General features: G+C 37.8%; 1 protein-coding gene across 1 annotated transcript in view; it reads left to right on the forward strand.

Moving 5' to 3' along the window:
* The first annotated feature begins 1,903 nt into the window (after positions 1-1,903).
* The window catches only part of SI (sucrase-isomaltase), a 56,189-nt gene continuing 32,508 nt past the window's right edge, over positions 1,904-25,584 (forward strand). Inside the window, exons 1-18 of the mRNA XM_061452613.1 lie at positions 1,904-2,128; positions 3,637-3,710; positions 7,754-7,874; positions 7,966-8,075; positions 8,758-8,909; positions 12,528-12,699; positions 14,014-14,113; positions 14,701-14,813; positions 15,638-15,763; positions 16,668-16,799; positions 16,981-17,100; positions 18,285-18,398; positions 20,933-21,017; positions 21,809-21,926; positions 22,346-22,517; positions 23,207-23,323; positions 24,320-24,474; positions 25,239-25,323. Of these exons, the coding sequence (XP_061308597.1) occupies positions 2,005-2,128; positions 3,637-3,710; positions 7,754-7,874; positions 7,966-8,075; positions 8,758-8,909; positions 12,528-12,699; positions 14,014-14,113; positions 14,701-14,813; positions 15,638-15,763; positions 16,668-16,799; positions 16,981-17,100; positions 18,285-18,398; positions 20,933-21,017; positions 21,809-21,926; positions 22,346-22,517; positions 23,207-23,323; positions 24,320-24,474; positions 25,239-25,323 (2,190 nt within the window). The 5' untranslated portion in view covers positions 1,904-2,004. The remainder of the gene's footprint in view (positions 2,129-3,636; positions 3,711-7,753; positions 7,875-7,965; positions 8,076-8,757; positions 8,910-12,527; positions 12,700-14,013; positions 14,114-14,700; positions 14,814-15,637; positions 15,764-16,667; positions 16,800-16,980; positions 17,101-18,284; positions 18,399-20,932; positions 21,018-21,808; positions 21,927-22,345; positions 22,518-23,206; positions 23,324-24,319; positions 24,475-25,238; positions 25,324-25,584) is intronic.

Here is a 25,584-nt window from a genome sequence, read left to right on the forward strand (position 1 = left end):
TAAGTTTGATATAAGCATTCATTGTAATAGTCACTGGTCACATGTGTTGCATGTGTTCTCAAGATTGTATTATGCAACTTGTTGCGTATGTTCTCTGTTGTGCTGTTTATTACCTCTGGGAGCTGGGCTAAGGTTATCATTTTGATGTACTGTGCAACACTGACTTATGATGTGATAAAATTATAATTCATGAGACTAATCTGGTATTTGTACTCAGCACTGCCATCATCTCTATAGAGATGAATATAAGGCTGTAGTAGACACTGGTGCACAGTGTACCGCGATGCCATCAAGATATCTAGGGACAGAACAGGTCTCTATTTTTGGACTGACAGGAGAATCCCAACAGCTAACTGTTCTAGAGGCTGAAATTGGCCTGACTGGGAAGGAGTGGCAAAAGCACACCATTGTGACTGGCATCCTTGTCATAGGCTGTCACAGGAGAAGGTATTCCAAGGACCCAAAAGGGTACTGGTGGGCTTTTTGATATAGCTGCCTTGGAGATGGAGGAAATAAAGCAGCTGTCTATATTGCCTGGCCTCTCAGAGGACTGTTTTATCAGGTTGCTGAAGTTTGAAGAAAATAAAATCATAGAATCAACTAGGTTGGAAAAGACTTTTAAGGTCATCAAGTGCTGATCACTACCACCACAATGGTACACTAGAGATAATATCCTACTAAGCGAGACTTCCTGATTTCCACTCATAATCTGATTTATTGACTGGAGAGTCAAGGAGAGATCAGCAGGACCTGCTCACCTCGCTCATATGGCCAGTACAAAACTCTAAAGGAGAGTGGAGAATAACAGTGGACTATTGTGGCCTGAATGAAGTCATGCTGCCTCTGAGTGTGGCCATGGCAGACATGCTAGAACTTCAATGTGAACTGGAGCCAAAGGCAGCCAAGTCATATGCCACAACTGGTATTGCCAATGCATTTTTCTCAATCCATTTGGCAGTAGAGTGCAAGCCACAGTTTGCTTTCACCTAAAGGGACATCTAGTATACCTGGAATTGGCTGCACCAGGGTCGGAAACACAGCCTTACCATCTGCCATGGACTGATCTAGAATGCACTGGAATAGGGGGAAGCACTGGAACGTGCAGTATATTGATGATATCATTTTGTGAGGCAACATTACAGAAGAGGATTTTGAGATAGGGTGCTCTGGGTGCTGGAGATTAGTTTTAATTAATTTTATTGCAGATGCTCAGTTTAATGTTAAGAGCATGGTATTGTTTTTTGCGCGGGGCTGAGCAGCTGCTTCTGCAACTAGCACAAGCCTCTTGGTGCAGCAAGCTTTGCTCCACTGAGCCTCACAGTAAAAGAGAGCAATATTGGTAAAAAGATTACATATACACAGGATTTTACGACAAGTTTTTGAGCATATGCTCCCTCATTTCAGTTGTGATTTCAGATGCAACCAGTGTACCACTGCCTAAGATATGATATATTCTCCTACATTACAAAGTGACTTACCCTATTATCTATGTTTTACCACTCCCAAGTGTCACAAGCATTGTATCATAGCTTATTAGAGGTTTTTGTCAAGTACGTTTTTAACAAATCTACATCCCCCTTTATAAAACAAGGTGGAAAGAAAACTTAGGGGGAAAATATAAACAAACAGAAGGAAGAGGATTCTGATAGTTTTCTGTCTCAGGAACATTAATAACATGTAAGAAACGTCACAGTTAGTTAATCTCAGGAGGAAATTGTTCTTTGTGTGTAAAGTGTTCTGCAGGCAACAAAATACATTTCTGTGATTGCCCACTGGTGTACTAAACAGCAGTATTCTATGCTGTGTGAATTATCCTGAATTAGAGACTTATCGCACGTAGTCCTTAAGGAATGTTTTAATTAAACCCCAGGATTAGAGGACATGGTTTAAAACCTAAATAATTTATAAATTTTGCTGATTTAGTAAAGTAGTAATGTAATTTTGGGGGTTTTCCAAGCTATTACTTGTGTTTTCCTTTTACCAATGGTGTTCCTCTGGGTCTAGATGGGCAAGAGGAAGTTCAGTGGACTGGAAATCACCCTGATTGTCCTCTTCTGCCTGGTGGTGATCATAGCCTGTGTCCTCATTGGGCTTTTAGCATCAGGACAATCTGGAGTCAAAAGAACAGGTAAGTGGTTCCCATTGCTGCTGTAGGACCAGAGCAAAACTTCTAGGTGAGAGGTGCTTAGCTCTGCTTCCTGAGACTATTGTAAATGCCATGGAACTTCAGTAACTAACTGTTGGTATTATTTCCATCACTGTTGTATACAGACTGTTAAGGAACATGGATATTAAAATGTGGGGAAAAAAAATCACTATAAGCACTGTAAAGTACTGACTTTCAGAATTACTGTTATGTTGTTATCATTACCAAAAGATAATGTGAGTGACCTTGCCGTATATGACATGATAAACAGCATGACTCAGAATTTATTGATGGGAAAAAAACCCTTCTATCTCATCCTCACAAGACTGGACTTGCCTTATGAGCATAGAAACGGTATTACCTCAAAATTTTTTAATATAAAAAAGACAACACTGGAAAAAAGAAAGGGGATCTGGGAGACTCTGTAGAAGCAGCCAAATTGTGTGGAACACACATTATAACATTATAACCATAACAATGTATAGTGTTTCATATTAATGTATTGGTACTTTAGAAACCACTTGTCTTACAGGGGTGTGATATAAAGCATCCTGATTGACATACAGTTCCATTATGTATGAATATTTCCACTTAAATGCCAGGATTGAAGCAGAAAGCTTGGAGGTAGAAATAGCAGTAAAATAAAAACAATTGTTAATGCTCAACAAACACTTTTGTGTTATAGTAAAACTGCTCATACAGACTAATATGTGCATATTTTCTGCCTTCTTTTGTCACAAGATGAGGAGGAGTCTGCCTGAGAAAAAAGTAAAAGCATGCATTTTGCAGACAAAGCAAACAGGTGACTCTGTGTATTTGAGTGCATCTCAGTCTGAGACAAGATTTCTGCACTTTGTAGTTCTCATTCAAATATATACAATGTTCCAAAATACATATAAAATAACTTTCAATGGTTGGAGGAACTGAAACCCACCTTTGGGTCCCCTTTTGTCAGCTAAAGTTGCCAAGAAGTAACTTAAATACAGTGAAACATAGCAGAGCATCTTAAGGGAGCTTTATGATGCTTTTACCTGAGGCTCTAATTCAAGCTCCAGTGGAAGAACAGTATTTCAGAGCCAGGAGCACATGGGAGAACAGCAGTACAGTACCATTTAAGATAAAGAAAAGTCCTTTCAATTTTAATTTATCATGTACTTTTACAAGCAGCAATGCATATTGAGCTACAGGACTTACTGAAAACTGGATTAATGTATACCTTAAGAAATAAACTTATCAAAGTCATCCATATTTTTGAGAACTTTAAATTGAAATTGTCATACCTTTATCTGAAATAGTTGTGTAAAATTTTTCAAAGGTAAGAATAAATTCCATTAACAACAGTTTACACTCATTTAAATCAATATTAATATTTAGAGTTTCAAGATGCTGAGATATAACCAGTAGAAGAATTTACTGAGTGAGGATGTAGTCAAGTTATTGCTACATTTTGGAAATCCTGGTAAAAACCCATTTATTTCTTTCTCTAACAGAATTTACACCAACATGTCAGAACTTACTACTATCAGAGAGAATTGACTGCATCCCGGATCAAGTAGCAACAAAGGTCTGAAAAAATTCCAGAAAAAAATTAGAAAATAGGGTTTTTCCCATAAACCTCATGCTTAATTGTAGAAAATATCACTTGTCTCTGTCCGTTGTTTTGTTAACCTTTTTTAATGTATGATTGTGTGAACACTTTGCGGAGAACTGTAGCTCCTGTATAACCCACTTCAGTCTGTTGACAGAACATCCGATCTTTCTAGCCGTTGTAACAGTTTGCTGTCAAAGACTGAAGATCATGCCAAAGTACACACCAGCAGTTTGGTTTTAGTATAGATGGAAGTAAAATCAGTCAGACAACAAAGAGTTTAAAAAGTCACTCTCTACTTTCAACAACTTTGAAGAGTTTATTTTTGTCTGATGGTCAAGTACTACATTTATAATCATTCAGAAATAGCAGGTGAAGATGCAGTTTACCCAGATGCACAAAACTTTTATAATGTAAGTTTCTTTTCAGAATCAACTTGAATATCATAGTCTTCCTTTCTTGGTTGTGGTGTGTTTTACCTGTGAGAGCAGAGTTTAGAAATAGCCTTTTGGCTTAAGAATCTATGAGTTAAGATTCCCATCTTAATTTTTCAGTGCTTTCATATTTAGAATGTTTTTATTGTGGTTGGTCTTGAATGGCTATTATTGTTTATTATTATTTTTTATCTTTATGATGGATATTCTTATTTTCTGAAGAAAGCTGGAGGATATCTGACATCTTTCTTTGGTTTAGTGGGGGCAGCTTAGGAGAAAAAATAGTGCATATACTATGATGTGTGATGTTTATGCCATTCACAGGGGTATAAAAAATTATTAACCAGCTGTCTCAATTTCTGAAAAAATTCCCAGTCTAATTTCAGAAATGACAGTTGTTAAAGCTTCTGTCATGCCATGGGTTTTGTTATGATATATAGCTCAATAAAGTCCTGTGGATGAACAAGTTAGTAAAAGGCTCAGATCACACAGCTTGCTCCTTTACTCTTTTGGTTACTTCATTCCCCTAGGAGCAAGCACACCATGGTAGAAGCAGTCATGCAGATCACTTTAATCTTTAATTGCTACCAGTCACCCCACGCTAAGTGCTGCACTCATCATTCAGTGTGGGAAATTATTTTGCTCTGGTTGCAACCATAAACCTCATTGTAAGTCTGCCCTTGCTTTCTAGTATTACTGATTAGAAAGAATTAAAAAAATATCAAGATATGAGCAAGGGCTAGATGCAGATATGAACATTGAGGTAGGTGCTCTGGTATTAGAGGTAAAATAAATGATTCCTGAATCTGTTCTTTCCTTAGTGAAGACCAGGCAGCAAATTTCAGCAGATTATAGACAAATATCCCCTTTAACTTGTGCCCTGATGAAAGCTTTTAGGTTTATGCCTGACATGAGCCAGAGTCCCACACCAGTGTGTCCATTCACCCCATATAAATTTTCTCCTGGAAGAAGAAAATTTGGTTTGGTTTTGGTTGTCCTTCTCTACAGCAGAGCTGTAAAATTACAGGTACCTGCTTAGAATAAACCTTCTGCCATGTTTTCCATTAGTGGTTTAGAGAATAAGCAACAGCTGGGAAAAGTATGATTTGCCTAAGATCATATACCAAATTAGTGTCTGTCTCGATATCTTTATTCACTAAAGATGTCCCAGATGAAGCCAGAAAATGAGTAGGATTACAGAAAATAGAAGTATGGAAAGAAAATAGATATTTATTAACCAATTGCAGGTTTGACAAAGATAGGTATGCTGAAAGAAAGTAGATATTTATTAACTATTCACTTTGGAAAATTGCCATGAAGTTTGGTTAGACAAAAGGAACGCACCAGTAAAAAATAGATTACAATGAGCGGAGCTGGTGTAGTCCATTATTGGACTGATACCTCTGAAAGCTTGAGGGAAGTTTGTATTGGTTTTGGTTTGATTTATGCTGTGTTTTTTTTTTTTTTTCCTGCTGGCAGGGGTTTGTTTGGATACACATGAGAGAAATGTTTTAGTTCAGCAAATAAGCAAGCTATTCTTTTAATCCTTGGTGCTCAGTTCAGTGTTCAGAAGCCACCTCATACTGTACCCCAGTGTAAACTCTTTCCTCATATCCAGGATTATTTCTAATTAAGCTTTGACTTTGGCTTTCTTGGATATTGGTATCTATTATGCTAGGCTTGCAGCTCAGAGACAGCTCATGTCTTTATTCACATTAAATGATAGCTTTTGTAACAGCTTCTCCAGCGCCTTTGGATGAACTCTGCTCCTTTCCTGATGTCAGGCATAGCTTATCTTGCACTTCTGTATTTACTTCTTTATGCAGCAAGCATGTGCCATGAAAATACAGAGGTATAGCTTACAAGTACACTAGAGTAAGATCTAGCTAGAAGAATATCACTGGACTGGAAAGCAAATGCTGAAAATAGTAAAAAATTCATCAGAAGTAACTGGGGGAAAAGAGAAGTGTGCTTATGAAGTTGGGAATGCAGATGCTTGAATTCCCAGGCTTTAAGAAAATTGGTTGTTCAAGCTATTCTGTGTTGCATGGGATAGTCACTGGTCTAGGAAGGGATAAGAAGATGGAGGTAACAACTCTGTTCTTATGTATTTAGGATATTCCCCTATGTATGAAGTAACTGAAGTAAGTGAGCAAAGCTGTGATCTCTGCAGTCTTGAAGAGGATTGGCTCTTCTTTCGTTTACTCTGAAATAGTTTATAAAATAGGAAATATGAAGTTCTCATGGTGGTAGCTGGGAAGGTGGAAAGTAAGCATGGGTTTTTCACAGCCTTAGAAAGTGCATTCATTTGTGGATTGATGTGAGGGAAAATGAGTCACAGTATCTCTCATGCAACCATGATTTTTGCTTGGAACCTAATGAAAATGACAGCAGGCATTTTCTGATGTGATGAGTCTATGGCAGAGAGACAAACATTTATCTATTTGGTGAATATGGGGTTTATCTTGGCTCAATTTTGCAGATTTCTCTGCTCAGTCAAAATACCAAATAAATGTGTTAAGACTTCCCAAGCCATTGGGTCTGTGAGCTCCCTCTGTGCTTTCCCTCAGCACATGCATGGTTCCAGGCTGGAGCTGACTTATCTTTGCCCTGTTCAGTGGCTGAGAAAAACATTTGACCTACACTGACCAGGTTGGGTGCTACAACCCAAAATTAAGTGCACAAAGGACAGCAGCAATGGAGATTTTTGGACCTTCTCCGCCTATTTAAAGCTGCAGAATATTTTAAATAAGCATGACACAAACACCAAAAACATTTGAACACAATCAGACAAAGGCAGAAACAGCTGTTAGGCAGCAGGTAGAGGGAAAAGTATGGAAGATCTCCATGTTGGATTTGGATACTTGATATCACTTATGGACACTGCCCTTTGCCGGGAGTGGTTTATCGTATTACCACTGCCTTTTGCCCTGAGAAAGTCATTGGGTTTTTTAAGGTGAGAAAATGTATGGAAACTTAGTGATGTATTACTCATATCTTATCTTCAAACATAAAAGTCACGCAAACAGTGCATGAATAAGTTAATTTCTAACAACAAGGCAAAGGAACTATAGCTTATTAAACTACTGAAAGGTAGTATAAAGGTTGGTGCTACTACACTGACATACATGCTTTGAACAACAGGTTCATTTGTTTGAGACTTTTTGGGGAAAAATGTTGATTTATCTCAATTTGAGGTTCTGCAAAACCAATCTGAACATATCTGTTATTAGATAATTACACTAAATGTAGATATTGCACATAATGATCAATTTTGCTTATGTAGATATTTAACTAGATGTTTACCAGATGTTAAAAGGTACATTTTTCCTGTGGATCTAGTGCTTTTAAGAAAGAATGGAAGTCTGATAAGCAAGTTTCTACTCTAAATCCAGAAAAGAGTCTTTTCTATATATCACGTTTGATGCCAAAGAATTCACTTATTAGAGTTTCAGAGAAGGAGTTGATCTGATTTCAGATATTATTAAGATTTCTGGTGTTTGAGGTAAGATGCACTCTATGTGCATTTTAACTGGTTTAGTATAAAGGGTTTATTTGTCAGCTGATTTTTGTCTCTCATGTCAGAGCACCTGCAATCTGCGCGGCTGCTGCTGGAGTCCTCAGAGCGATACGAGTGTGCCCTGGTGTTTTTTCTCTTCAAACCATGGGTACAAAGTGGATGGGTCGACAAGAACAACACAGGCAGGTAAGCTACAAGCTGTGCTCCTCAGTTTAGGCATGTGCTGATGTCTGATTCAACACAATAACTTTGCAACATGTGCTTTTTGTTTCCCAAGGATTTGAGACTACATTAAAAAGGCTGCCATCACCTTCTCTCTTTGGAAATGATATTGACACTGTTCTCCTCACAGGAGAGTATCAGACACCAAATCGCTTCCGCTTTAAGGTTAATATTTTTTCTATGCTGTTTTAAAATTCATGTTCAGGGAAAGATTTTAGGCTGTCTGTTACTGTGCAGTGAGATTAGGAGGGCTGGATTAATCCTTCCGAAGCACTCTCATGGATCACACTAGATCACACTAAAGTGCTCAGCTCCTTCTTTCTTTGTCCTCTCTGATATCACAATATGTCAGGTTAATGAATGTTTAGCACAGTGGGATTTCTGCATAAAAAATTGCTGAGACCTTTGAAAAGCTCAGCTTTTGTATAATCTACCTTTTTTCCTCATCGTAGGAAATTTTGGGCCTTTATTTACTCACTTTTTATTTATGGCCTGGCCATATATCTCAGTCATTTTGGCAGACAGTGTTAGCTCTTCAATTATTTCTGTTTTCTATGGAAAATTAGGAAGTAGATGCCATGACTGTAGGGTATCGATGGGTTGTAGAAGACCTTCCTCTTGCAGTGGGTTCTTGCTGAGCTGGGGAAACGCAGAGTCAAGTGTGAGAGAAATGGCTGAAAATACATGATGAAAGTTGGAAATGAACAGGAATGAAGGCAGGAGACTGGGATAAGGATGGGAATATCATAAGTCAGAACTATATATTAACCATGGAAAATGTTTGAATTAGACATTAGTTTTTAAAGGCCCAACACGCCCAATACTTCTATTGTTTAAATATGCACAGATCACTGATCCTAGAACACAAAGATTTGAAGTCCCTCATGAACATGTGGGATCTTTCACTGGATCCGCAGCCTCCAATTTAAACTACAAAGTGGATGTGAAGCAGAACCCCTTTGGCATCGTGGTGACGAGAGTGAGCAACGGTAGAGTGCTGTAAGTAGCATTGGTGCTTTTTTTGAATAACACAGATGTTACTGGTTTTCTCTGAAAGCCCATGTTACCACGTAAGCAATGTGTGCCCAGGGTGTGAGGTGCGCTTTTGTACATGTAGTGTACTTCTCTTTGTTTGACTGATGGATGCTCTGCGAGGACTCTAGCTGTTCCTTTGCAAGTAAATTCTGTAATATGGAGAGCTCTGCCTGAAAGATTTGGGTCTGTCTCTTTGTTCACTTTCCCCCAATACTAGGGAAATCTTTACAGCTACTTTGTGCCATCATTACAGGGATTTTTGTTATCCCAAGGACTCCTTTCCAGTGCTTCAAATCTCATGGGAACATTCTTCATTGCTTCTTTAATCTTATTTGTGGCAATCATGCTGAAGCCCTGAATTGCCAAAACCAGGTTGCCCTTTGGACCTATGATATCCAAGAATAGCTGGGGCAAGCCCCTTACAAGCTGGTCATGTAACACTCCAAGTAAAATATTCGACAGATTTATACATTGACTTTAAGTTCTAAAAAGGAATAAATAAAACAAACCTACAAACCTAACGGCGTAGCTCCAAGACCTGTTAGAAAGGGCAAGTGTCAGGATGTGTGTGCTTATTAAATCAGTCCAAGAATGATTACCTGTCAGAGTCATAGGCCAGTTGGTTTATCAATGCTTCAAGTTTAATTAATTAGCGATTACTTCTGTGGTCTTGTTAGTATTGTTTTCTTGTTTAGAATCCTCTCTAATGATTGATTTGCAATTATAGAGAGCACAAAAGATGGACTTGGTATTCAGTAGTGCATGACTGATTAAACAGGTATATTGAGGGAGAATAAGAAACCTAGTCCAATAGAACCATGTTGAAACAGTGCTCTGGAGGACTGTCTACACTTTCAATAGGTTTTTGTTTAATTTGATAAAAGTGAATGCAATTTTGTCTCTGAAGATGAAAATGACAATGATGATTGACTCCGAGTTTGAGCATCTTAAAGACAGCTGATGTTAGCACGGGATAAAAGCAGCCCCTCAGAAATAAATACTTGATACACTTGTTTACACAAGATAAGTGTGTTCCCTCAACTCTTAAACAACCAAACAAAAGGGAGGCTTCATTGGAAGAGTGGGGATCAATGTGTTACTACAGTTCATCGTAAAAATCCTAATCATCCAGACAAAGTCTATAACCTGCCATCATCATTTATTGTACTTAAGGTCCCCAAAAGAGTTGGAACTCTGACAGATCTACTGCCATCACAATTTACACAAAAACCTGAGGGTTTGACATGGTTTCATGGGAAATACAAACTTCTTCCTTGGGAAAGCAGGTTTCAGTACAGTTTGTGAGCAGATGGGCAAGATAGTCCTTAGAATCATGACAAGAGGACAGAAATATATCACATGAGGTTTTGAAATTTGAACCACCTCTCAAGTTTTAGCAGTTTTAATTTAAAAAAAAAATATAAAGGTGAATGAGCAGAGTAAAAGTTGCAAGACCAAACTCCCCAGTTTTTGTTGCTTGTTTGTGAATTGTTTGTGATTATACTGTGTATTTAATTTTTTAAGGGCCTCTTTATGCATCTAAGAATTTTAGGGATAATGAGATACTTATAATGATAAATGTAGTTATAGTTTACTAATACATCTGAAGTGATAAAGTCCTTAAAAAAATGTGCCTGAGTTTGCATGAAGTCTAGAAGTTACTTTAATCTCCTCTGTATGAATATCTTGTCTGTTAAAAGTCACAAATATCACAGGAAAAGAAACTTGTAAAAAGAGTTTCCAATTAAAACTAGATAAAATGTGTAAATAAAAGCATATTCCTTTGAAACTGTGTATGATGTTAATATACGTCAAGGTAGTTTGCTACCTCAAAGTAATTTTCTCTGCTTTTGAGGAAAGATGGCATTTCAGCAGATCCCTGTAAGATCTTGGATTAATGAAGCTAAGTTAACATTCACATCTGAGGATCAGCTTCGTTCCAATTGTTTTCTGCTTTAAATCTCGTTTAATTCACAATCACGTTCTATTTATGATTGTTTCATTTTAAGAGTGATGTGAAACTGAAACTACTTCCAGGTAGGGGCCAATTTTGACACATTTGCCAACTGGAAATGTTCAAAATTTTAGAGGAATGAAAAAGTAAAATGAACATGATGAATTTCAAAAAGAATGAAATAGATTGGCTTGATTGCTTCCATGAGTTCTGGGAGATCCTTTCCTAGGATGATATTTAGTGTTGTTTAGGAAATACAAAGCAGTTCAAACATTCTGGTGCACTTGGCTTATTAGTGAGCTATTTAATTGCATCGTTAAAATCAATTTGCCCAAAATCTCAGCATGTACATGATAGCAAATGACCACATTTTGGTGGTTGTATGGGCGCACACCTGGCTGTATAAAAACATCCCTGTGGGTGATCCCCTCTATCCATCAAGAGGCAGGATGCATAAGACGCCTGAGGAAGCCTTTTTGGCACTGCTGGGGACTGCAGACAAGGTCACAACCTGAAGCATTGCTGGTCAAGGGAGTCTAGAGTCTGGCTGACCATGATAGCTGCAATAGCTTAGCAGAGCTAAAGGAAGAAGGGTGATTCAATGTGTCTACTGCCTTGCAGTGAGGTGATCCTTGGTGCACCCTGTTGCAGAAAATGGACTGCTTCCCACTGCTCTCTGCCTCAGCAGCGCTCAGATTTCCCCACTGTTTCCCAAGTCCTTCCCATAGAAATAAGAAATAAAATTAGGTTTGGCTGCATATTTAAAGCTCTCATCATCCTTGTTTGTAATAGGAATTGTTCATCTGTAATGAAAGGGAATGGTGAAAGGTGCAAAATGAAATCAACAGAAGAAACTTTGTTAATGACCTTGACTTTTACTGTCTGTTTTACTATTAGATGTAAAGGAGAAATATTGATCTCTGGCTTGTTCTGTTTGTACAGATGTATACAACAGTCTCTGTTTGTATTTACAATAACACAAACTTCATGTTCCTTAAAGAGCTTAGCAGTTGCTTTATGCAGACTTTACCACAGGAGATGTGATAGCCATCAAATGGGATTTGAACCATGCTAAGGATCATGTCATCACTTTAATCTTCACTCATCTATGCTCAGCTAGCACATAGACATAGTCTGCCTTTCCCTGTAGTGACTGGCCTAGCAGGACCCAAGAGCAGGTCTGGTACATTTTCTCTGGAAAGCAAAAGCTGCAATTGATTTGAAAAATCTGATGGAGTGGATTATTTTTGTGTTTCTGTCCACCCAAGGACATTTTCCATCTCTCCAGTTTCTGTGAATAGCCATGGAGAATGGATTCAGGACTAGGCAAAACAGATGCATGGTGAAAACCTTTGGTGGAAGATGAGTGCAAATGTACCCCTGAAAACGGATAAGCCACTTGTATGAGAGGTTTCTGTGCCATCAGCTGGCACTGCTTATATCATCTGTGCAAGGGTTGTTCTGCTCTGGCTCCACACCATCCACCTCCCTCTCCTTCAGGTCCCTGGACTGAGACCTGAACTGGCTAGATAGCTCTAACTAAAGGGAGCAGAAAGAGTTATTACTATGATTCTGTGTTAAAACCAAACCAAAACAAAAAGAATTTTTTTTTTTCTTTGTTTCATCAGGTTTGATACTACCATAGGACCACTGCAGTATGCTGAGCAGTTTTTACAGCTATCCATCAAAGTACCTAGCATCAACATTTATGGTGTGGGAGAGCATGTGCATAAGCAGTACCGGCACGATGTTAACTGGAAAACCTGGCCCTTGTTCAGCAGGGATACTGGCCCCTCTGCAGTAAGAACTGGTTTTATTACACCTCGTTCTTCACAGATGAATTCTGTAATCCAAGCTTATTCTGCAGTAGACACATTAATAACATCTACTGTGTTTTTCCAAAATACTTTTCAGGCACTGCATGTTATTTCTAAAAGCTAAATGGTACTGATGAATGTTCCCTGATTTCTGATTTTTGTGTTGATGTACACTTGAAAACCAGTAGATAAATATTAAAATATCAGAGTCTTCAGTTTCTACTGATGAAGCAAATAAATACCAATATGTCCTAATGTGTTGCTGGCCACAGCATTCAGTACAGATGATCATGCTTCTTCAGTTAACACCCTTCTAACTTGGCAAATGATTTAAAAGTTCCCCTTAACATGTGCCCCTTTACAAGATAAAATATGTCTGTCAACAATTATTTGTTTCTGTTGTTTGACTGACTTCCTATGAAACAATTTTTGGGGCACCCATTTTTTGATAATTTTAAGAGTATTTGTAGCCGTTACCTCAGTTTCATAAAGCAACAACTCATATGCTGTACTCTAAGAGAGCAGTTCAGTGTTTTTCTGAACTAGAAACTGGAGTGTGAGATCACTATATGTAACGAATTAATAATTTGGAATTTGTACCCCTTGGCTTGAGATGCCTATCTCCTCCCTTTTGAAGATCATATCTGAACACCTCTATTGAGTGTAGACTTATTAAGTTAAACAGTGAACAGAATCAAGTCAGGTTAATTTCAAATTGCTCAAGTTCTGTTTCTCATGTAATTGCTCTGAGTTTTCTTTTGCAGGGGAAGAAGCACATCTATAACAACAGCTGTTAAAATTTCTAAGGTTTTTGTTGCTAATAATAATGGAAAATAAAATAGAAAGGAAATAAAAAATAAGAAGTCACTCTCTTATTTCCATAGATCAGACATAAAAGCAATTATCTTGCAGGAATAATAGAAATAGTAGAAATATAGATTAGATGTAAAATCTAATCTATGGTGAAAGGTGATGAAAGCACTCATCAAGATCTATTGTTTGCTTGATGTGCGTAGATATTACCCAGAAATAGTACTGCTATATGCAGATTTGCCTGAAGATCCATTCCATCACATCTGCTTGCTTGTGTTACCTGTATATTTGGGGAAGTGTTTGCTTTAATGCAAAACATTCTCATAAAAGAGACAAATGCCAGGAAGGTGTCAGGGTTTTTGTTTTTATTGTTGGCTATATTTTGAGAAGTTTCAAGTTCTACCTGTGATACATTTTTAAATACCCCAGAACAGATACCATTATTAGATTTTAATCATCTTACTTTCCCTTTTTATTCTTTAAGTCAATGGATAACTTATATGGAGTTCAAACTTTCTTCCTGTGTTTGGAAGACAACACTGGAGCCTCCTTTGGTGTTTTCCTAATGAATAGCAATGCCATGGGTAAGAAATCTTTCTCTGTAGCTCTGAGCACCTTTTTAAATGATCTGCAGAACTGGAATCAAAACTGTGGTGTTTAGCGTATCCACATAAGCAATAAGTAGTACACAGTTAATGTTCAGATTTCACTTGAAACCTGAGGGTCAGAACTATATCTTAAGCATGTGCAGCTTTGTGCAGCTTTGCAGGACTCTGGAATCAGAGCCGAAATTTAGAGTGAGCAATACTTGAAAGTAAATGCACTTTAGTCTCTTTGATAAGCACACATATATGTACGCTTTACAGAGCTCTTCACATCCCTTGAGTTTTGGAAAGTTGTACTAAATATTCAAAGATAGAAGACTGAGCCACTGGATTTCTTCTGATACTCTTCTCTTAGGATCTATGGGAATGGAAATATGGACATTTAAAAGAGTAATCTGAATACTTTCCCCCTTTTTGCAAGTTTAATTAATGGTTTGGGGTTCATTAAGTATTTTTGGTTTGTGTTTTTTTGTTAGTAAAATTTCTAATAATCAATTAGAAAATTGCAATGTTATTTTAGAATTCACTGGTATTCAGAATTGGTTTTGTGCATGCTTGTCTGGCAGAGTTTGTGGTGCAACCTGCTCCAGCTGTGACCTACAGAACCATTGGTGGGATCCTTGATTTCTATATCTTCCTGGGGAGCACTCCAGAGCAAGTAGTCCAGGAGTACCTGAAGGTACCTTTAGCTACAGAGATTATGCATGGTAGATTTTTAAAAGCACTTGGGATTTTATGTTGGTGGGTTTTTTTTCTACCTCTTTATATGACAGTATGTCTTCAACTATGTTATCTATTAACTGAAAATATGACTCAGTATATATTTAACTAAGAATAACTGTTAGTATGCCCCTAAAGTAAAGGCTGTCATTAGTAATCGCTAGCTGGGGTTAAGGTAGGATGTAGATATTTTTAGCTAGCCTGTTACAGGCAGCTGAAAACTAAGCACTACTTTTGCTGTAGATGCTAGAGCAGAGACCATGCAACAGCTTGAGACCGAAAAAGTCTGTAGCTTCTAAATTCATTAGTCTGTATGGCCTGATTTACACAGTGGTCACCGGAGCTAGAGATGGTCTACATGGAGTAACTTATGCTTCCTTGCTGGGGCTTGCTCTTATGTTAAGGACAAATTCCTGTTCATACAGCAATATTATACAGTAGATACTGTGCTTACAGGTATGTTATGATTTTATGGTCATAAGATATCACTGATGTTTTTTGTACTTCTGGAGATCTGTTTAGTTTTTAGTGATGCTTTAAAAAATGGGCATTACCCCAAAATAAAATAAAATATTTAAAAAAAAAGAAAAAAACAAACAAACAAAAAAACAACACACCATAGAATAATACCACATTTGGGAGTGGTCTGCTCATTTCACAGACTAAAGCTTAGTGTATATTACTCAAACAGACTTGAGGAATATAGCTCTAGTTAAATGGGCACTGAGGTGAATTACATGGTGTCCACTAATGATGTGTGGGATTTTTGCTCTCCACTTGCAGCTTGTGGGACTGCCAATGCTGCCTTCCTACTGGAGCCTGGGCTTCCAGCTCAGCCGCTACAATTACGGGTCTCTGGATGAGGTGAAGAGAGTTGTGGAGAGGAACAGGGCAACTGGAATCCCTTATGTAAGTATGGAGTTTGAGGAAGGCAAAAACCCTGTGAAGGTAGGCAGAGCTCTGCAGGAGAACTTCCCAGAGATCCAGGCCACAGTGTTCTGCAACTGGTTCATTTCACATCAGTTTTAATTAATGAATTCCTTATATATAGGCATCTGGTGTCAAAGGAGTTTGTGCATTTTTAATGGTAGACGCATCATCAGAATGTGGGAAATGGTAAGGTTTAATTACAGGAAGTTTTATTTATTTAAGCACTTTATTGTAATATTTCTTCAGTTATACTTTCCTACTATATCCACTTATCTTCTTATGTTACCTAATTCATGAAGTATTTTTTTAATTATCATGTGGACAATTATGGAACCATGTATTATTTTTAATTGACAGTCAAAGGTAAAATACAATTAACTTTTAAAATTAGATTTCAGATTACATTAGCCTGATGGCTTAAATAGAATAAAAATACCCTCATGTCAAGCTAAGATTTGAGGAAGGAACATTTTTATTTAAACAGATAGCTCTTGAAGTCAGGCAACTGCAATAAAATAGCTACGTGTCTAGGGGCTATTTAAAAAAATGCCAATATATACATTCATTTGAATTCTTCTAATGTTAAATGCAACTTCTTTTTAGGCACAAAGATGTGCTTAATGTAATTAATTATTGTTTTTAATATATTATTTTAAATAACATAATAATTATTAATCATTAATAAAGGCTGTAAGGATGGGATGCGATACACATTGTTTGCAAGTGGTCCTGACAGCATACTTTTTCCCAAACTGCAGTAAAGTCCCAATAGTAAATTCATTATAGAACAAATGGGAAGTGTCAGATGAAACTGTGTTTGACTAACAGACAGTATCTTTACATACCACTTCGCATGTTAAAGCTGAACTCCCTTCTCCTTCAGGATGCGCAGGTCACTGATATTGACTATATGGAGGAATGGAAAGATTTTACTTATGACAAAGTGAATTTTAAAGATCTCCCTAATTTTGCAGCTTATATGCATGAATACGGACAAAAATACATTATCATACTGGTAAGCATTTAACTATTTATTTTTCCTTTGTAAATGTTATCATTATAACTGTTTATTATTATACTTTGTTTATTCTATCTAAGTTTTACATTTATTGCCTAACTTTCTAGTGGTCTATAGAAACTGATGGAGCTTATGTATCCTGGTTTCTTCTTATTTTTTGTTTCCTTTTTATGTTTAGGACCCTGCTATTAGCACACAAAGTCTGCCTGATGGTAGTCCATATGGAAGTTACGTCAGGGGAGAGAGCAAAAAAGTCTGGGTTAATGAATCGGATGGAGTAACACCTTTAATTGGGGAGGTAATTACAGTTTTATGCAATTGAATTTGGTCTGTTGTCACTGCTATGGTTTATTTCAGGTCAGGGGCTCCTTTTTAAGCTCTCGTTTTCTAAGTTGTTTCTTTCAGTAAAATTACCTGCCAGTTGGAGCTAAAGTCTATGAGGCCTCTCTCAGGACATGATTCTTCTTAAGCTTTCTTTCTTTATTTTTTTTTTTAACTTTTTACATGGAACAGAAATGAAAACTAAGGTGGTTTGAAGGCTTAAGGGACTATTCATCAGCCACCTCACACGTATTTTCAGTAGTGACTGAAAAGCCAGCTACCACATTCTCCTTTTGATTTAGTATTTTAACATTCATTGAGAAATTTTTCTTTTGTATATTGTTCCCTGTATGACTTCTTAGAAGAAAAGCAATAGACAACTACAAAGTTAAGGAACTCTTACTCTTTCTGCCTTCTTTATGCATGCGATTGTCACTCTCAGTTTTTGTTCAAAAGTTTTGATTGGAACAAATAGCACTGCCCTGATGGCTAACTATGAGGGTCCTGGCTGAACATGAGTGAGCAGTTTGCCATTACAGCAATGAATATAGATCACATGCTGGGTTTAATCCACAGAGTCATCATTAGCAGAAATAGAAGTGTGATCATCCCACTCCATGCAGCGCTTGTCAGGCTGCACGTGGAGTAGTGTGCCCAATTCTGGTGTCCACAATTGAAAAAAAAGATGTAGAGAGACTGGAGAGGATCCAAGAAGGGCCGCAAAGAGGATCAAAGGGCTGGAGAACCTGCTCTATTAAGAAAGGAGTCAGGTTGTTTCTACTTAGAGAAGAGTAGGCTGATGGGAGATATTCATCAAAATATTCCAATACTGAAAAGACAGCTACAAAGCAGACAGAGGTTCTCTTTTCACAAGGAGCAACATGGAGATTACGAGGGAAAATAGGTACAGGTTGCTCTTATGGTGAGAACAGAATCACTGGAACAACCTCCCCAGAGACATGGTAGAGTCCCCATTGCTGGAGGCTTTCAAGATGCAATTGAACACGCTGCTAGATGATCTCATCTAGGTTCTTTTTCCCAGGAAAGGTGGGGCCAGATGATCTTTCAAGATCCTTTCCAATCTGGGCTGTTCTATGATTATATGAACTCTTTTTAATATCATTAAAGGTTTAATTAGTTATTCCCCTTTTAATATGGCAGGTGTGGCCAGGGGAAACTGTATTCCCAGACTTCACCAACCCAGACTGCACTAGCTGGTGGGTGGAAGAATGCACACTCTTTTATAGCACAGTACCATATGATGGGATCTGGATTGTAAGTAATTCAGAATTTTAATTTTCATTTTTATTTAAAAAAATAGGTGAAGATAGATGTTTATCAAATTCAATTTGCATTGATTTTGAAAAGGATGTTTATTATTACTAACCTGAAATCAGTGAACAATGTGTATGTCTTCTGCTGTTGAATTTGCAATTCATATTTTAATTTAAGATTTTAAATTGAACCATTAACCATAACATTTGAATGCTCAGTGTGCTGGATTTTGGATGTTCAGTGCTTCAATTGATGGACCATTGCTAAAAGCAAATGCTAGCACACTCTTGCGCTCAGAAGGGTAATATGTGGAGACCTGCATACCTGCTCAGTGAATATGTGCTACATAGGTCCTGAATACAGGGCATAACACGTAAAATCTATGTTTGTAAGCTCCAAGCAGCTCATGGAATTTTTGTTTAGTAAACCTGAAATTGCTATTCCAGATAAGGATTTGGAATAATCAGGTTCTTCCACAAAAGGACTAAAATACAGTTTGGCACAATGGATTTTAGATACAGTACAAGGAAATCAGGTGTGATTAAAAACCATTTTAACCAGATTAATTTTTTAAAGGAATATCCTGTAATAAAGTTTCTTAAAGTATGGGGCATGAATGAAATCTGTGTTTGAACTTCTCATTCCCTGTCTCAGCACCTTCTTTTCTTAAATCTTTTTGTGATTTTCCTACTTCCTTTTACTTAAAGATAATAATAATAAAAAAAAAATCTAAAAACCTCAAGAATCTACTGAATATTTTGCCATGTATTTTAAAAAGCTGTAGCAATTTTAAATTAACCTATATGGAAAAATACAGTCCTTTAGCTGCTATGTGTGTGGTGGGTTGACCCTAGCTGAATATCGGGTGCCCACCAAGCCTTTCTATTATTCATCTCCTCAGATGGATAGGGGAAACAAAATATAACTAAAGGCTCGTGGGTCATGATGAGGACAGGGAGAGGTCATTCACCAATTACTGTCAAGGGCAAAGCAGACTCGATGTGGAGAAAAAGTTAATTTAATTTTTTGCCTATACAAAACCACCTTCTTCCCACCTCCCCATTATTCCTGGGCTGAACTTCACTCCTGCATTCTCTACCTCCTCCTCCCATGTGGCACAGGGGTATGCGGAACAGGGGTTGAAATCAGTTAATCCTGCGTTGTCTCTGCTGCTCCTTCCTCCTCAGAGGAGGACTCCTCACATTCTTCCCTCCTCCAGCATGAGGTCCTTCCCACAGGACACAGTCCTCCACCAATTTCTCCTGTCAGCACACCCACTCCAGTGTGGACTTCTCTCTTCACATGGGCACAGGTCCTGACAGGAGCCTGCTCCAGCACAGGCTTCCCACAGGGTCACAGCCTCCTTCAGGCATTTTCCTGCTCTAGCATGGACTTCTCCCCAGGCTACAGATGGAGATCTGCTCCACCGTGGACCTCCATGGGTTGCAGGGGGCCAGCCTGCCTCACCATGGGCTGCACCATGGGCTGCAGGGAAATCTCTGCTCCAGTACCTGGAGGACCTCCTCCCCTTCTTCACTGTGGTATCTGCAGAATTCTTTCTCTCACATGTTCTCAATTCTCTCTCCTGTTGCCATTGTGAAAGTTTTTATCCCCCTTCTTAAACACATTATCCCAAGGCGCTAGCACCATTGAGATGTGGTCAGCCTTGGCCAGCTACAGGTCCATCCTGTAGCCAGCTGGCATTGCCTTCCTCAGACATGGGGGAAGCTTCCAGCATCTTCTTACAGAAGCCAACTCTGTAGCACCCCTGCTGTCAAAACCTTACCACACAAACCCAGTACAATGTGTTAGAATAAGGTTTTCTGAATTATTTTTGCTGATTCTGTGGTTCCATCAAGTCAAGCAATGAAGTGTAAGACTGCACAGATCTCTTACAGGAAACAAATAATTTGATCGAAGCAAATTATTCACTAGAACAATTCCTTCAAGATAAATTTGGTATCTCCTTTCAAGCATTCTTTCCTGAAGCATGTTCAGGAATGTACATAGAAATGCACTTACAGCACTGCTGTAATCATGGAAGGAGACAGCAAAGTTTGAAAGTATAATGGCTTGGGAAGCATTACAAAGGGCATGTTTAAGAACAGTCACCTTGTGCATTTTGACAGAAAGTAAAAATGTACGTTGTTTGGTTCTGCATTTCTCTCCAAAACACACTCCATAACGAAGACATTTCCTTGAGAGATGTGTGGAGTTGGTCATAGGTAGGGACAGTGTATACACGAGAAATTCATGCAGTTCCTTTCTGTGGAGGAATAAGATATAGCTCTTGCAATGTGAAACTCAACCTGCATATAGAAGTCTGTCCAACACTGTCACTGATATTAATATAGGAATGGACGAGTATTTGAGCTGTATCATAACTCAGTATTGGAGTTATATCATTCTTGCCTAATTGATTGGTAGTAGTTCTAAGTGATTATTTCTTGAAGGATAAGAGAATAGAATGTTAGACTTTGTTAGGAAAATGTATTTGAGGAAACTTTATTACATTCTGCATCTTACCTTTTCAGGATATGAATGAAGTAGCTAACTTTGTTCGAGGCTCGAAAAACGGTTGTGAGCAAAATGACTTAAACTATCCTCCTTTCACTCCAAGTGAGTCCATCTACTTTAACTAGAAAGCAAAATGTCAAAAGGTTTATGAATCGCTGTGCAGCTGGCTAGAAGTGTGCAAACTGATTTTAGCATAGTTCTTACATGTGGGGTTTGAACATTACTATTGACAGGTAAAAGCCGCATCTCTGGAAGTTTTCAAGGCCAGGCTGCAAGGGGCTTTGACCAAACTGGTCTAGTGGAAAGTGTCCCTGCCTATGGCAGGGGGGGTGGAACTAGATAGTTAAGGCCTCTTCCAACTTAATCCATTCTATGATTCTATGATGCTATGATTCTATGAAAATGATGATATACTTTGACCCTCATCAAAGGCATGGTTTATTTAAATGGGTTTTTTTCTTCCCTTTTCAGATTATTATTGAATATTGTCGTTGCTTCAGTTATGTCTGATAATATAATGATCTCATCTCACTATCAGTAGCTTTCAAGATGCATGTAAAACTAAAACGGATTTCTTAGTTTTTATTAAGTAGTAAGTCTAAGTAACTATTGCCAACATGTTGTCAGATAATGACTCAGAAATTCAGGGCATAGTTCTCAGTTATTCTTTGCATGGGTGAGAAGCTCAGAAGTAGAAAATGTCACATAGCAAAGATTAATCAAACCAGCAGCCAAGAGTAGCATTCTGTTTTTGTAGTAGTAATACCGGCCTTAGTGCAAACATTAAAGACAAAAAAAGACTTGAATGTCATGAATGTGCATTAAAGAAATTATTGTAAACATTCATAATAATAATGTGCTTTAAAAGAGATATTTGTATTCCTTTATTGAAGGTATTCTTGATAAAGTCATGTTTTCCAAGACGCTTTGTATGGATGCAGTACAGAAGTGGGGGAAGCATTATGATGTCCACAGTCTTTATGGATATTCCATGTCCATATCAACACGGAAGTAAGAAATGCATTCTAAAATCATTACAAAAAAAGGTTTCAGAACAGTATATGGCCTGCATTTCCCAAAACAGGAAGAGATTTCACTTCTACAGGAGCCCAGTTCCTGTAATTATATTTACAGGAATTTAAATATAATACAGTCCTGTATTATATTTAAATCAATACAGCTAAGGCAAAATCTACTAACTAAAGTTGGTAGTAAAAGCTACAAATTGGTTGTTAAAACTATATAGAACGATTATTTAAAATTAATGTCTTGAACTTCGCTAAAATATGCCTGGTTAACTGTAAAGGAGTCCAAATACCTGGGATGAATAATTATTGTAAATCAGTCACTGTAAATCTGCCTTATAGAAAACTAGTGATGTCTGAGTTGTCTTTTTCCTTTGCATGATTCCAGTCTTATTTCCTTTTAAGAGTCATTGAAGCAATTTTCCCTGGAAAACGGAGCTTCCTTATTTCAAGGTCTACTTTTGCTGGTTCAGGAAAATACACAGGACACTGGCTGGGAGATAATGCAGCAACATGGGATCACATAAAATGGGCGATACCTGGAATGCTGGAATTTAACCTCTTTGGAATTCCTTATGTATGAAATTAGGTTTTGACCTCCTTTCAAAACATATGGATAAACAGTAACTCTACCTCTGTAATAACAGATTATCTAATGAAATGCTATCTAGAAACCATCTTAAATTTTCAGCTCCAAATTGATGCCCTTTAGAAATCTGGTTTAAACATTTATTTATATATTTATTTTTATCCAATAACTGATTTTTGGTTTAGGCCGCTTTTATTATCGTGGCTGTGTGTCTATGGTGAGATAAATGTAACAAAATTACTATCTTATATATCCCAATCTACCTGTTACTTCTAGCAGTTTTTAAACACTAGTGATAGATGTGAAAAGCTTTGTTGCTTTTCTTATAATTTCAAATGAGAGACATCCATTTAAAAGGGAAATAGCAAAATTCCTTTCCATGATTTAAACTTGTATGACTCTTGAGCTTTTTTCCCAATGTACCCTATTAGCAACAAACAGGAAGGTAAAGATTTGGAAGAAACAAAATGATGAGCAGTGTTAGGTAATAGTTTAATTTTTTTTTTTGTATGACATAGTTGAATTTGAAAGAAGAGAGGCACAAATCTGTTGAATGGGTCAGTCACTCTGGCTAGCAATGAAGGTTGAGTTAATTCATCTCTGAAAACTAGAAGTGTTGTGTAGCGACTAGAGTTGCAACATACCGTATATTCAACATATTATGTTTTAATTCAAAGATTGGAGCAGATATTTGTGGTTTCTCTGATGACACCACAGAAGAACTTTGCAGACGATGGATGCAAGTAGGAGCATTTTACCCATTTTCAAGGAATCACAACAGTATAGGATTCATAGTAAGTTATGCTTTCTCTTACAAAATGCTTTATGTTACAATACCATATTCCCTTTAATAGTATTACTAGTAATCATTGCTCTGTCACTGATGGTGATGTGGCTGACCAGTTTGAAAATGGCAGAACCTGAAACTCTCTATGAAATGCCAGATCTGAGAGGTTTAGCTTCATAAATGTTCATTGGGACTACACTTATTTGGCAGCTGTTTCATCACTGTTGCTTGTGCCTACCACTGTCACGAGACTCATCTGACTGACTGTAGGAGCCCTTTAGCGTACACCTGACTGCACACTAGAATGAAAATTGGGCTAACCCTTATGTGCCCTCCTTACAGACGGGTAGGAGGGACATGCAATGCAAAACATGGGCAGCCAAGAGGAGTACCACTGGAGAGGGCTGGAGCACAACTCCTATGAAGACAGACTGAGAAAACTGGATTTGTTCAGCTGGAGCAAAGAAAGGCTCTGGGGAGAACTTAGAGCAGCTTTCCAGTACCTAAAGAGGCTACAAGAAATCTGGAGAGGAGAGTTTTACAAGTTACAGCACAAGGGGTAATGGCTTTAAACTAGAAGAGGATAGATTTAGATATTGTAAAGAAGTTCCTCACTGTGAAGATGGTAAAGCAGTGGAGCAAGTTTACAGAGAAGTTGTAGATTCCCCATCCTTGGAAGTGTTCAAGGCCAGGGGCTTTAAGCAACTTGGTCTAGTGGAAGGTATCCCTGCCCGTGGCAGGGGTATCAGACCTAGATGATCTTTAAAGTCCCTTCCAACCCAAACTATTCTATGATTCTGTGATTTTATGATTCTATGATTAGGACCTTAGGTCACAGCACCAAAAAGGTGAACACCATGCAGCTGTGCACTTTTGTATTTCTCCCTGTATGAAACAGCACCCACTCATCTTGTTTGGCAGAGGGTTTTCTGCATGATGAAAATAATAATAATAATAAAACCAACGACAACAATAATAACAACACCATGATATTTGCTTTCAGTCTCAGGATCCGGCTGTATTTGGATCTGATTCAATGTTGGTGAAAACCTCTAAGTATTACTTGAACATTCGCTATACTTTGCTGCCCTACCTGTATACACTCTTTTATAAAGCTCATACTCAAGGAGACACAGTTGTGCGGCCACTTTTGCATGAGTAAGTTTACTCATTAGCCTTCGTGATAATCTTATGATAATGAAACACATTAAATATTGTTAGGAACTTCCTAAAGACTGTGAAAGTGCACACTGGAATATATATAGACAACTAAAACAGGTTGCCAAGAGGTGAGCCATCCCTGGAGACATTTAAGGCCAGGCTGGATGTGGTTCTGGGCAACCTAATCTAGATGCGGATATCCCTGGTCATTGTAGGCGGGTTGGACTAGATGATCTTTGAGGGTCCTTTCCAGCCCAAACTATTCTGTGATTCTGTGAATTTCTCAGTTCATGAAATACCATTTTGAAGTAATCAGAAACTATCTGTAATTTTTCCATCTATGCATGTGCTATGTCACTCAATCTTGAAGCTGCTATGAGATGTTATTGTCAGCTTACAAAATTATTTACCATAATAATATGTATTAGATATTTAATTTATACTATATGAAAATATAATATTAAATGTTTATATAATCATTATCTATTTCATATGTATGCAAACATAAATACACATATTAGAATATGTATAGTTTCTTTCCCTGGGTACACTTAAATAAGCTATATCAAGGACACATGCACACCTACACTTTCACACATGTATAAAGAAAACTAAACTAGTAAGATTTTTTTTAAAAAGGCAATTTTGATATTCCACTCTACAGTGATGATTCTAAATAGTTATTGCCCTGAAATCTTGGGGTTGCTGGTGATGGTATACTTCCTAAACACTGTTACTGCTATATCCTTCCATTTGCCCAGGTTCTACTCTGATGAAGAGACATGGAATATCTATAAGCAATTCCTGTGGGGTCCTGGGCTGCTTATTTCCCCTGTACTTGACCCGGTAGGTTTGGCTGGTTTGGTATCTATCTCATGACCACTTCATAGGGCACAGGGATACTTTGAGGAACCAGCTCCGGCTCTTTTCTCTGGCAGGCTACTGCCAGTCCTGTTATTCCTTTATTTCTCTGATTAGAAACCACCTTCAAGTTCTGAACCTTTGCTGTTTGGTCTTGTGACAATTCTGTTATTCAGCTTAAAGGTTATAGCTCCTCTACTATATATGCCTTTCCTTCTGAAATCACACTCCCCCTCCTTTTGAATG

This window comes from Pezoporus flaviventris, unplaced genomic scaffold (assembly GCF_033815535.1).
Source record: "Pezoporus flaviventris isolate CSIRO_AGI_PZ_B2104156 unplaced genomic scaffold, CSIRO_AGI_Pfla_v1 ptg000013l, whole genome shotgun sequence".
Lineage (NCBI taxonomy): Eukaryota > Metazoa > Chordata > Aves > Psittaciformes > Psittacidae > Pezoporus > Pezoporus flaviventris.